This window comes from Taeniopygia guttata, chromosome 4 (genome assembly GCF_048771995.1).
Source record: "Taeniopygia guttata chromosome 4, bTaeGut7.mat, whole genome shotgun sequence".
Classification (NCBI taxonomy): Eukaryota; Metazoa; Chordata; class Aves; order Passeriformes; family Estrildidae; genus Taeniopygia; species Taeniopygia guttata.
Window position 1 is genome coordinate 56,990,563 of NC_133028.1, and position 13,613 is coordinate 57,004,175.

Below are 13,613 nucleotides of genomic sequence, written 5' to 3' on the forward strand. Positions count from 1 at the left end.
TGTTCCTGCCAAACACAAATGGCCTTAGGCCTGTGAAAGTTCCTGTTTGTTTCTGCTGGTTCCAGACTTTCTTCCCTGATCATCTCAATCTGCTCATCAGCTATGCCTCTGGACCCATTTCCATGTCCTTTCCAATTCCAGTCCTTACTTTAACCAGCTAACAGAAATAACCCCTGCATATGGCACAACTTAAAAACCTACTCTAGCAATTAAATGCACATTAGGAGACACATCTAGTGTGATGCAAGGTCATTCAATCAGTTTAATTGGTGTCCTGTTGTGTTTTTAGTTGGGTTTGGTGTCCTCAGAGCGTTTTTAGCTACTGGCAGTGAATAAACATTTGTAGTTACTTTGCATGAATTTCAGTTTCAGAAATGGTTGGTTTGGCGCTCTGATTAAAAAAAAAAAAAAAAAGGCAGCTATGTATTTCATTTGCCAGTGACCAATAATTTCTTAGAGACCCATGGTCACCTTTAAGAAAGGATGACATTTTGTTATTATGTGCAAGGCCTGGGAGAGTGGTTTTTTCAAGCTTTCTTGTCCAGGTTGCAACATATGTGTCTTTCTCTTCCAGTAAACAATAATAGGTGGGTTATTTGTTGTGGGTTTGTGTTTTTACATATGCTTTCAATCCCTGAAAATTTTTGGAGAAACTTAACAGTTTTTCTGAACAATCTATCAAGAGAAAATAAGTACCAGTATATTTAGTGGAGCTGGTTGATCTTTTTCCTAGAGGAAGCCCAGCTGTTCCTTAGACCTCTGCCCACCTTACCTGAAAGCACTTGCGTCTCTTTAAAGAGCTGTATTTTTTGAAGTAATTTTTCACATCTTTCCCCATAGAGTTTGTCTTTTTCCTTGTCTTAAATTGCTGTCTTCATTGCTGTTTTTAAAGCCTTTATAGACCTGCATAAATTGGCTGCTGTTACAATTACTGCAGTTGGTACCTTACTTGGAAATAGTGTCTGCCAGTCTTCACTATTCCTTGTGGACTGTGGAAGGTAGCATGCTTTGTAAAAATGCTGAGCACTAGGACAAAAGGAGCAGGATAGGTTTGGTTTATTTCTCTGTCTAAACCAAAAAAACAAGAATAGAAATCAGTTGTTAACATATACTTCTGTATATATTTCACAAGGTGTAGGCAACATTTAATCTGGTACTTAAATGAGGCACAGGACTGCTTGTACTAGATCTCTACATTATGTAGGAAAATTATATAGAGTAATGCTTTGAAGATACCCACATAGAGGAAGAAAAATGACATAGCACATTAAGTTAACCTGACCTTTGAATTTCTGGACCAAAGCCTGTCTTCCAAAATCAGTCAAACTGGTACACAAGCTGTAATGTTCTCCTTTGTTTTATTAACAGGACTCCTAAATTGAATTATACCATCCCAGCTTATTGTTCCCTGCTGTTTGTTCTTCATGCAAACTGTTTATGTGCCAGCATGATCTAGAGCTATTTTTGGCACGGCTTTAATCTTTTTGTAATGTGACCGTGCCTTGTTAATACTTCCTCTCAGAGAATTTATGAGGGGCTTGTTGGCTTTGTGCTCTGAAGCGCTGACTCCAGCTCTGTGAGCAGTCTGCTGGCCTGGGTGCAAGGGTTATGCCTGCATTTCTGGTGACCTGCTGGGCTTCAGGCATATTGTTTATGGTAGAGAGAGTGGAAAACTCCAGGGAGTGTAATCAGACTGACAGCCACTTCCACGGTGTCTGTGGTATCACAAAGGAAAACGCTGTCAAAACAGCAACGCCATGAGAGATATTAATGACAAAGTTCAGATGAATGGGGCTTTGAATATGATGACTAAGGAGAGGCTGGGACACATTTGCATTTGTCATGCCTGTGCATGAACAGTGCTGAAGTGGGGGCATGCTCCTTTGGAAATGCCACCATGAGTGCAGTATTAGTATTTCGGTGAGATAAGTCATCTTATTCATACCTCCCACCACAACAAGCCAAAACAGCTGTTCCTCAGCTTGCTGATGCTTTTTATGTTACATTAAATTCCTCACTTTGTGCTTACTCATTCCCATTTTCAAGCATGTAATTATGCACTTGGAGAAAGTCTACCTCAGTTAATAAGAGTTGTTCCAATTTAGATAACAGAGGATTTTCTGCCAGAATTGACATCCTGTGTTTTAATAAAAAATAATGAATACTTCTAATCATGTTAATTATGAATGTGTAATCACGAAACACTTTGATATTCCACAGTCAGATAGCAAAAGAAATATGACGATAGGTATAATCATTAAATTTCTGTAGCTGTAATGATTCTGGAATGTAGGCAAGGATAGGGCTCAGGGGGGAAATTCTGCCCTGTCGTAAGCTGATCAGTTGTAACTGAAAAAAGTCCATGAGGAAAAGGTCCTCCATAGGCCTGCAGAGATACATGTTTTGAAAACTACACTAATTATCCTCAAGGCAGAAATCTAAGTTCTGTTGTTTGACTTAGACTGTCAATAGAACACTGTAGACTAAAAAGGGAAATAAATGCTCCCAGTCCTCCAGTGCAGCACTTCTCTGAAACCTACAGCTGTGCTCTGTGGCTGAAAAGTGCTTTGTGGCATTTGTGGACTAAAACACCCAAAACACAGATGCATTAGGACTGGAGTCTGCCATTTTAAAATTTTCCCCTGTAATTTAAAGCAAAAGGTGAAAAACATAATACTACCTTGCAAGGTCTAAACAAGTCTCAGATTCTGAGAGACAGTGTTTTAGTTAAATTATTTATAAAAGTATTGACATTTTTATACCCACAGTGGCACTCAAGAAAGTTGCTAGCTTTTGTCAAAATGTTGATAAAGGAGAATTTAAAAATCCAGTTCTTAAAGAGCTTGGCAAGCAGTATGTCTGTGTATGCAGGCTGTGTTTATTTTTTTTGTGCTGCCCAAATCTGTATCATAATTTCTGTACAGAGAGATTTAATCTTAAGAAGTGGTCCAGTACAGTTAAGGGGAAAAAATAACAAATGTTCCAAAATCTTCCTTTGCGACCCCACCATCTCGTGGCAGTCTGTGGTATTGCCGTAGAAAATAATTGGAAAAATTAGTTCAAAATATTGTATATGGTCTCTCTGTCTTGCTGATTGTGACCTGAGTTTCTAATCCCATTTTATAAAACACCTTTCTGTATACTTGTAAATACTGCATGTGCTTCAGGAAGTTAATTTGAGAGCAACACTTCCCAGTTTCCCTCCTCCTCAGCATCCCGCCTCTCTGTTTCTCTCTCAGTTCTTCCATGGTAGACCCACAATTTTAAGCACTCTGCTTACCTCTCGCAGGATAATGTAACAGCATTTCACACTGAAAAAAGAAAGCTTAGAAATGGCATTAATTTTCAAGGCTTCTGTCCCCTTCTTCAGCTTTTTTATCCTTCAGCTGCTGTGCTGTCTAGGAACAAGTATTCCACAGCAGGGTCTGGTGTAAATCTTCCATGCTACATGAAGCATGATCCTGGCAGTATAAAGAAGGGAAGATGTTACTGTGTAATCCCAATCCCTTTACTGAGAGACCTGTGTGCCAACTGTAATTGTTCTTCAGTAATTTCCCTCATTTAACCGTTTGATTCTTGTATTTTGGAAAGACCTCTCCAGTTTTATGCAAATAGACTCTGTACAGATGTGGTTAAGTCCTTCAGCAAGGTGTGAGGAGTTTCCTTGTTTAAATAAAAAAAGTCGTAATAATAAAATCTTCAGAAAGACAATCAAAGCTGAGTTGATTAGGTAGAGCAGAAAGGTTAGAGGCCAAATCTGAGCTAGCATTTGAAATCTCTTAAAAGAGCAAAATCATACCTAGTTTCATGCTAGTAGTTCCCTATAATTGTTACATATATTTCCAAAATGTGGGGGGCAGGGGTAGGTAAACAATCTTTTGAATTCAAGGCACTCTACAACAGAAGTGCCTGCTCACTCTTTACAACAGAAGGTTGCAGTCAAGAGTTTAGAATTTGAACTTTCTTTAAAAATGTGGGTTTGCATTAGTGTTTCTCTAGAAACTCTAGAAACGACTATTTTTCTAGTTTCTCTAGAAACTCTATTTATCATCTCTCTTCTTCTGACATACCATACCACATTACTTTAAGGCTGTTCCCACCATTCCTGTTAAGATTTAACTTTGTAAAAGCCATTACTATTTTAACAGATCATTCCAAAATGATTAATGTACCTCTAGCAAAGCTTAAATGTGTCAAATACCAGTGGCTCCCTTTGAGACACTGTGAGTTTAAAAAAATACTCCATGTGTGAAGTCTTCAAAGAAAAAGAAAATACATAATAATACACATTGTAGGCATGTGTGTGCGTTTCCTGTTTCTTATTAATGAAATTAGCAAAATTTAGTGATTTTTCTGTGATTTTTCAGAAATCAGAGGGAAAGATAGCAGCTTGCAATACAATTCTTTATCTGAGCTAGGGAAAGCATGTAGAACATTCCAGTCAGGATTTGAATAAATGCCTGAATAGCTAAACCCAGGGATGGAGCCAGACATAATGCAAGAGCAATTTCTTCATGCTAACTTGTGCCTTACATCTAATTTCTACTTAGTTATTTTTAGATAAGTACTCCTAAGTTAACAAGAATGTAATTTACACACCACAGAAACATTGAAACAAGTGTGATTGCAGTGTCTGAACTTGTGATTGTGATCCTTCTCCATGTGTTACTTCTAGTGTGCCTGATAAACAACTGAGGCTCCTACTAGCTGTATCCAAAAATCCCTTAAATTTCTGCCAGTACAGTTATGAGAAGCACATGTTGTATCAGGCCTTTGACTGTTGGCCCTGTGATGTTACCTGTTCTGCAAGCATTCAGACATTTTATGTTTGGTGCCTCAGTTTATTTGGTACAGGATAGAGCTAAAACTCACTTCCCAGAGAGGGATTTGTGGTTCTCAGTGTTAAGTATATTCAGGTTTTCACTGTAAGAGTACAGCTAAAAGGCACAGTAGTCATTTAGTGGGATCCCACAGGAAAAATGCATGTCAGCAAAAGAGGTAATTCCAGTAGGTAGATTTCAACTAAATACCTGTGGTATATATAGTTTCCTTTAAAACCTGCTTCTTGAATACTGGTAACAGAGGATGTGGTGATAAAATGGAATTGAGACACACTGGGCATGTTATGGGAGCTGGGGCCATTTCTAGTTGAAGAAAAATTTCCAGTGTGTAAATGCCTTGTTTCTAGCTCAGGTGAAAATGAAAAGTGTCATTTAGGATGAATTTTGCATGTCTGAAGGGAGATGTTTGTCAACAAGAGGCAGGATCTATCTCCTTCATACCTGTCTGTGCAAACAGGGCCTTATATGTAATTATTTATGGTAATAAATCACTAGAGTTGGCAGACATATGCCTGTGGGTATCTGAGTTCTTTATAGGAAAAAAATAAATCCAACAAAAACCAGATTACAGGTAGGGTTTGTAATTGTATATATTGCTGATGAGTAAAATGTGGGATGGCAGTGGAAAAGTGGCAGGTTTTAGCTTCTCTGTCTCACAATATCATTCTCATTCACATTAATGACTTCTTGTATTCCACCCCAACAGCAACACAGATGTGCACACCGTGGCTTCACTGCTCAAGCTGTACTTGAGGGAGCTCCCAGAACCAGTTGTACCATATGCAAAATACGAAGATTTTCTTTCTTGTGCCAAAATGCTCAGCAAGGAGGAGGAAACGGTGAGTTGGTAACTCAAGTAAGGTGAAATAAAAGGCTGTTCCAGTTTTCAAGAGGAGAGAAGCTGTCAGTTGTCCTAATTTAAATGAGCATCTGTTAATTGAAGCAGGTTTTGTATGAAAATTGTTGCCACCTGGGTCCTTGGGAGTTCTAAATAAAACTGTGTAGCATAACCTTAGCTGTATTTATTGCATGTCACTGAATTCAGTTCAAGTAAACATGATTGTAGTCAATAGCTTCCATTTTGCATGGAAGAGATGTATATTTTCATGGATTAGACTCTGAACTGTAAGAGGAAGGGTCTTGATGGTTGCTGTTCAACTCCTGCTGTTAAATCAGGAGATATTTATTAGTGATAATCTAATATGGACCAGAACTGGGTAAAATAATGAAGCAGTTTCTTGTAGGAAATGCCAGCTAGTTCAAGCCAGAACTGTTCCTGGAAGGCTTAGCCATGTTAACAGCAGGAGGAATGGAGCTGCTGGTCAAAAAAAAGAAAGAATGAAAGAAAAATAAAAGACATGATGAAGCCAAGATATTTATTTTCTTGATTATTTTTTTCCAGTGCTAATCCATGTTAGCCTAATCCAAAATGGGTTCTACAAGGTGTTTGTTCCTGATCACAACCTGTATTTAATGCTGCAGTTTCAGTGGTGTCTGTTGTCTTATAATTGGAATTGCTGACCTTTTTTACTTCTTAATCTCTGATAAAATGTTAAAAAACTGTGCCTACTCACTCTTTATTTTTCCTTAAATCTCTTAAAGGGCCTGAAAGAACTGGTGAAGCAAGTGAAGAGCCTGCCAGCTGTCAATTACAATCTGCTGAAATACATCTGTAGGTAAGTGTTCTTGCAAGAATATCACAATGGTATTCATAAGTGTGAGCTGACAGACAGACCTGTCTGTCTGTGTGCCCTGAAGGAAAAACATTACTCACACTTGGAGGACTGGAGAACTCAAGGGAAGTTACTAAAATGGTAGGTTTACTGCATGACTAATTAGTAATTTGGTCTATCAAGATTCTGACTTTCCTTTCATAAGCAGGCACGGTGTGCAAGAAAGTAGACGTGAATATATTCTATCCTCTTGATAGGACCTTGTTTTTCCCATTTCTAACTGCAATTATTGGCTTTGTTTGCATTTGGAATGCAATACTTAAACTATGTTAAGAAACAATCACATGATTTGACTTTTTTTTTTCTAATTTTCCTACTTACATGTTCCTTAAGGACCTCTTTCTTTCCCACAGATTCCTTGATGAAGTCCAGTCGTATTCAGGTGTAAATAAAATGAGTGTGCAAAACCTGGCTACAGTTTTTGGCCCAAACATCCTGCGCCCCAAAGTGGAAGATCCTCTGACTATCATGGAAGGTGAGCTTATGTACATAACTTGTAAGAGAGAAGAAATGTCTTTAGGTTTATTACCAACACATACCGGTCTGTGCAGTAAGTTCTATGTATCTGTTATATAGAGACAGAAATTTTCAACAGAAATTTCAAAACTTTCAATTTTGAATGAGCTTTTGGGTTAAATCTTACAGGCTAGTGTGGAAGGTACTGAAACATGCAGCATTGCAAACAGACTTTGCATGAGGTTGTTCTGCCTTGGCAGCTTCACTAAACATGGACTTTCTCTCTCAAAACATCCTGCAAGCATGATATGTTCTTACTCAGCACATGCAGTTGGAGTGCAGTTAATATTTCACCTGTGGATCTTGAGGACAAGGAAGAGCTCAGGTTCACACTGCAGTGACCCATGCAGAACCCCCACGAGGCAGTGATGTATTATATGCCTTCCTGAACATGAATCAATTTACCAGATGCATGCTCTCAGTTACAGCCATGTTTAGCTGTAGAATTTTGCTGTGATTAAGACAAAAATATGAATGCGACAATGTCCTCCTATAAGTGACTTCCTTCTAGTCTTAGTCTTTGTGACTAACTCTGCATGAAGTGCACGATGCCTTTTCTGCCATCAAACACATTTTGTTTAATGTGGAGGAGTTACTCAGCTTTCTTGAAAATTAGGGCTGTGCACTGAAAAGTCAAAAAATGCAGTTTTCATAGTTTATTTCATAGTGTATGGAATTATTCTTTTCCTGTGAGTATGATGCTTTTTCTCTTCCCAGATACAATTCCCTCTATAATATGTTAATTCACTTGTTTTTCTGAAGCCTTACTTTTTCTCCTCCTTCTTTTTAATTCTTATGACAATGACCATGTTGTTGTGAACAGAAACATGGCATTTCCAAACCATGTATGAAATCTGTGAATACTGTCTGGAGCAACTCTCCACCCTGCTTATCAACAGCCCTTAGAATTAAAATGATGGTACCTGCTGCAGGAAATGGGACAGATACTACATTCTCTGTAGGAAAACACATAACACTTTTTTAACTATTGAGAAATGGGTTTGATTAAACAGATTCATGACGTCTTCTAAGCATTACTGTAAGATTTGACCCAAGACAGTGCCGATTTGCAATTGGGCTACACATATTTAAATGTATAGGGACTTTGAACAAAGTTGATTGGTGCTCATGGCCAGCTTAGTAATTTCTCTTTGCCTTTTGGAAGATACAGAGTGCTTTTCTTGCACAATCATTCAAAATAAAACATGTAGCTCTCGGGAACCATATCTTTATGATGGAGATGAGGAGTTGGTTTTGTTTGATTCAGCAGAGATTTCCTTTAGAATTCCATCCATGGAGAATTTTTTTCCTGTCAAATGCAGTCATAAAAGTTGCCTAAGGACAATGCAATGTTTGTAGTAAAGTTCTGCACACAACAGGTAATGTTCTCAGAAGGAATGCAGCTAAGGGTGCCAGGGGATTAGCTAAGTGAATTTTCCTACTGCCTAGTTCAAAAGTATCATTTTGCCTCAGCAGACAAACAAGTGAGAACACCTAAAAAAGTTACTGAGTACCCACATTGAATTGACTCTTCATACTTGTATTTTAAAAGGCTGGAATATAAAATCCAGAGTATTACAAAGGAGCTGATGTGAAATGATTTTGCTCAGTCGGCATTTATTGATTAGAAGGGCACAGCATGCCTCTCAAAACTTTTTAGCAGTTTAAAAATAAGGTGGTTATTATAACTACCTTGACCTTGTTCCTGAAATATTCTTAGTAAAACTTAATGAGGGTCTACTTAGCAAAACAGAGTTGCACATCTTTATCATGCCAAGTCCAGTTCTAAGTGCTAGTGTGTAAATTACAGTGCAGTCAAGTGGTGTGCACACCAGGGGGCTGATCTTTCTGAGGAAAGGTGGCCATTTGTTACAGGAAGCAGCAAGCTGTGGTCCTGCATTACTTCCATAATGTGCTATAATGTGGCATAGTTCTCTGGCTGCATATAGTCTCACCATGGAGTGGTTAAATGCATTCACATTAAATTAATTCTGTCTTATTATTGCATTGTTTTGCTTCAGAGGACTAAAATATCTGTTCCAGCAGGGCAAATCCCTTGCCTGCCCATTTGCTGTTAAACTATCAAACACAAGTGCTGTGCCAGAACGAGACTTTGGTTTTAAAACGTTCGCCACATTGAGTGGAAAGTCATGATATAGTATGATGTTACCATGCTCTGCTCATTATCTCCTCCTGTGGTCTTCATGGGATGCAGTTACTGTCATGGTAACAGCTTCTTTGCAAATGTTCCCGTTGTTTTTAGGGGGTCTGTGAGGCTTTGCTGTCTTGGTGTGATGGAAGGAAGAGATCATGCTGGTGGCCCTGTAGCCAAGAGACATTTCAGCCTTGTTAAACATTCAGGCTGTTACACAGATGGCTGCATTGTGTCAATGTTTGTATAAGCTGAATGTTTGCTAAGTATTTCTGGGAGATAAAATGTATTTATGCCTTAAATAAAACAGGCCATTCACTACCATGTGCTTGATATCCCCTTTCAGGTACAGTAGTAGTCCAGCAGCTCATGTCAGTGATGATTAGCAAACATGAAGAGCTGTTTCCCAAGGATATAGACCCACAGATGGGACCTGAGGTGTGCAACAACCACCATGAAATTCCAAAGAAAACCACTGCAGGGCAGCTACAGAACAAAGAGAACAGCAATACCAAGGAGACAGCAGTGAGGCGCTGCTCTTGGGACACACCTGAGTCTCCCCAAAGGGGAAGCATGGACTGTGAGTCTCCGACTGCTCTGCCAGGCAGCAAGACAAACAGCCCCAGGAACAGCATTCAGAAACCAGATGTCACCAGGAGCCCGCCACTCATGGTGAAAAAAAATCCTGCTTTTAATAAAGGTAGCGGCATAGTCACCAACGGGTCCTTCAGCAGCTCTGTGGAGGGCCCGGAGAAGAGCCAGGCCATACTAAACTGCTCCCTGCAAGCCAGGAGAGCGTCGTCGCTGAAAGGGCCGGTGACCAAGATGGGGACACACAGCGTGCCGAATGGAGGGGTGCGGATGGGCATGTCCAGCACGGACGGGCACAGCAACACCCTCAGCAACCGCAGCCCGGGCTGGGCGCCCAATGGCCACGTCACTTTGAGGGACAACAAGCAGAGGGAGCCGCCGGTGGGTGAGTCAGGCCAGCACAACAGGCTTTCCACCTACGACAATGTCCACCAGCAGTTCTCTATGGTGAACTCTGATGACAAACAGAGCGTGGACAGTGCCACCTGGTCCACATCCTCATGCGAAATATCCCTCCCGGAGCACTCCAACTCCTGTCGCTCATCCACCACCACCTGCCCTGAGCAGGACTTTTATGTGGGCAACTTTGAAGACTCTGTGCTGGATGGGCCACCACACGAAGACCTCTCTAACCCAGGTGCTTATGAGAACAAAAGTGACAGGAGGAGTGTGGGGGGCCATAGCAGTCGAGCCACCAGCAGCAGCGATAACAGTGAAACGTTTGTGCCCAACAGTACCAACAACCACAGTGCTTTGCACAGCCTGGTGTCCAGCTTGAAGCAAGAAATGGCCAAGCAAAAACTAGAATATGAGACAAAGATAAAAAGGTAAGATGGTTCGGTGCTCTATCATCCGACTGCTTTTTGCAGAGTAAATCCAAGGTTTTCCTCTTGTGACTTGCACTAGCTGCAGTCACTGCTGTGTTACTCACTAGGTGCTTGCCAATGGGTTTGTCATCTTTTAGTGTTGATGTTACTTCAGTGATCCTGTGATCCACAGGAGTGTTTTTCAGAGCAGTTGTTTGCCATGGTTGTGACATGTTGTTCTATTGGTGTCAAAAGTAAAGCCAGAATCTTGTGAGTGTCTATATAAAATCTAATTAACAAAATCAGTAGTCTCTCACAGTGCTTCCATTAGCTTATGCCTTTTCTCGAGAGAAAGGCAACTGAGTGTCACCTTTCAGAGAAGGCAATGTTGTGGCATATTCCACTTGTAGTTTTTGGGACTGGGGAGACTGCTAGACTCCTCTTCAGTCCTCCTTCCTCTTGAGAAAGTGCAGCATCTCGGAGTTACCTCTGCTCATCATTGTGTCTTTGCTCTGCTGCTGAGCCTTTCCTTCAAAGCTCAGACCTGTTAAAAGAGGGCAAGGGGGGGATGTGTCTTTGTCTACAGATAGTGCAGACTCTGCTCATACAGAACAAGGTTGCTGGGGTGGGTGGTTGTAACAACAGTGAATAACCTCAGAGTCTGGGCTTAGCATTAAATAATGCACTCAGCAGTGCAGAGCTGAATGTGCTGTCTTTGTTATAAAGGTTCTTCAGTCAAGCTGTTTGGGACTTTTTGTTCTCACCTCTGTTACACAGCAGCTCTATGCACTGGTACCTCTGGCACTGCAAGTCATAGATCACAGGCGTGAGAGCTGCTAGCTGCAGCAGCTGCCAGTCAAAGTGCAGCACACAAGTGTTACAGTCCTTCACCTGCGTCGCTATTTCCAGCATAGTGTGCAGTGTAATAACGCACTTCATGTACAGTTCAGTATGTGTGCTGACTGTGTTCAGTGCCACTAACATCATAGGCGGGTTTGGGTTGGAATGGACCTTAAAGATCATCCAGTTGCAACCCCCTGCCATGGGCAGAGACACCTCCCACTAGACCAGATTGCTCAGAGGCCCATCCAGCCTGGCTTTGAGCACTGCCAGGGATGAGGCATCCTCAGCCTCTCTGGGCAAGCTGTGCCAGTGCCTCAGCACCATCACAGTAAAGAATTTCTTCCAAACATCTGATCTAAACCTACTCTCTTCCAGTCTGAAGCCATTCCCTGTTGTCCTATCACTACACTTCCTGGTGAAGGGTCCCTCTGGCTTCCTTGTAGGCCCCCTTCAGATAGTGGAAGGCTACAATGAGATCTCTATGCAGCCTTCCCTTCACCAGGCTGAACAGCCCGAACTTTCTCAGCCTGTCTTTGAAGGGGAGGTGCTCCAGTCCTCTTTCAACTCCATGGTCCTCCTGTGGACTTGATCCAACAGGTCCATGTCCTTCTTATGCTGAGGGCACCAGAGCTGGACACAGTGTTCCTGGTGAGGTCTCACTAGAGCAGAGCAGAGGGGCAGAATCCCCTCCCTCACCCTGCTGCCCACACTTTGGATGCAGCCCAGGATACAATTACCTTTCTAGCCTGTGTGCACACATTGCCAACTCCTGTTGGATTATTCATCAATCATTACTCCCAGGTCCTCCTCAGCAGGGCTGCTCTCTTCTCTGCCCAGGCTGTAGGTGTGGCTGGGGTTGCAATAACAAAGGTGTAGGACCTCACTTTACTGAACTTCATGACAGCTATATTTACAGATACATGCAGGTCCATATTGTCAAATAGATACAGCAGGCAGGTCAGCTGGAGAAAGGAGATCAGCAGTGAAGCAAAGGCATTCAGGGCACTATTCTGACCTTGTAGTAATACTGCTGCAACTAGCAGCAGCTGGGTGTCAACACTTCAGGAAGTGAAGGGAATAGCTAGCCTACTCCTGGAGAATTAGATGGAGCTCTTTGCTTCTGTGCCTTTTGCTGTTCAAAGGCGTTTTCTAAATGAGCTACCAAGGAGACAAAGGTATTTTTTTAACAAACTGCCAAAGAGAACCATTCTCCCTGTGAGAGCAGTTCATGGATGAAGCCATGGTTTGTAGATATGCTCATCAGAAGTTCAGTCTAAACCTTAGAAATGAAAGGACGTGTATGAATTTCTTGGTGGTGTGCGTTTCTGATTGAGTGAGTGAGGAGTGCTGCTCAGGATCTGTCTGCTTTTATTTCGTTCATGCAGCCTGGAGCAGAAAAATCTCACCCTGGAGACAGAAATGATGGCCTTGCATGAAGAGCTGGATCAAGAGCGGAAGAAGTTCACAATGGTAGAAATCAAAATGCGTAATGCAGAGCGGGCGAAGGAGGATGCAGAGAAGAGGAATGATATGCTGCAGAAGGAAATGGAGCAGTTTTTCTCTACTTTTGGGGAACTGACAGTGGAGTCTCGCAGACCAGAAAGAGGCAACACCATCTGGATCCAGTGAGCTGTGGAAGCATAGGATGTGGGACTTGAGGAAGGGCTTGGGGGTATTATACTGTATCAGGTGGCTGGTCACCTCTCTGAGGCTAGTACTCAACAAAATGTTACAAACTCTTGAAGGAAGAAATCATACATACATTAAGCACTCATATCTCAGTGTGTACTTACCAAGTTATACTCTTTGAATGCTTCATGAGACTACTGTCAAGTGTTACAACTGGATATGTGTATATAAATTTAAAAACTACCTTAGAGCAAGAGATGTATCTAAAGAAATATTTTAATGCAAGTCTTGTATTTAAACTGGTAAATTGAGATGTTGTTGCAATCAAGCTTTATATAAAGGCTTTTCTCCCTTGCACTTAACATAATAAGCTATTTTTGGCATTGTGTTACCATCAGCTTATTTTGTATATCAAATGTTTGTTTTTGTTTTGCTACCCCTTTTGCTGGGGAGTGAAGATAAACAGATATGTTAAGGTAAATATGTGGATGGTTAGCCCTGA

The 13,613-nt window shown here is 41.2% G+C and overlaps 1 protein-coding gene across 7 annotated transcripts in view; it reads left to right on the forward strand.

Annotated features, from left to right (window-relative positions):
* ARHGAP24 (Rho GTPase activating protein 24) overlaps window positions 1-13,592 on the forward strand; it is a 186,448-nt gene extending 172,856 nt beyond the window's left edge. For all 7 annotated transcript variants that reach the window (XM_072928655.1, XM_032748205.3, XM_072928656.1 and 4 more), the window contains 5 exons: window positions 5,548-5,680; window positions 6,444-6,517; window positions 6,928-7,049; window positions 9,589-10,660; window positions 12,868-13,592. In XM_072928655.1, coding sequence (XP_072784756.1) covers window positions 5,548-5,680; window positions 6,444-6,517; window positions 6,928-7,049; window positions 9,589-10,660; window positions 12,868-13,111 — 1,645 coding nt within the window. In that variant the 3' untranslated portion in view covers window positions 13,112-13,592. The remainder of the gene's footprint in view (window positions 1-5,547; window positions 5,681-6,443; window positions 6,518-6,927; window positions 7,050-9,588; window positions 10,661-12,867) is intronic.
* The last annotated feature ends 21 nt before the right edge of the window (window positions 13,593-13,613 follow it).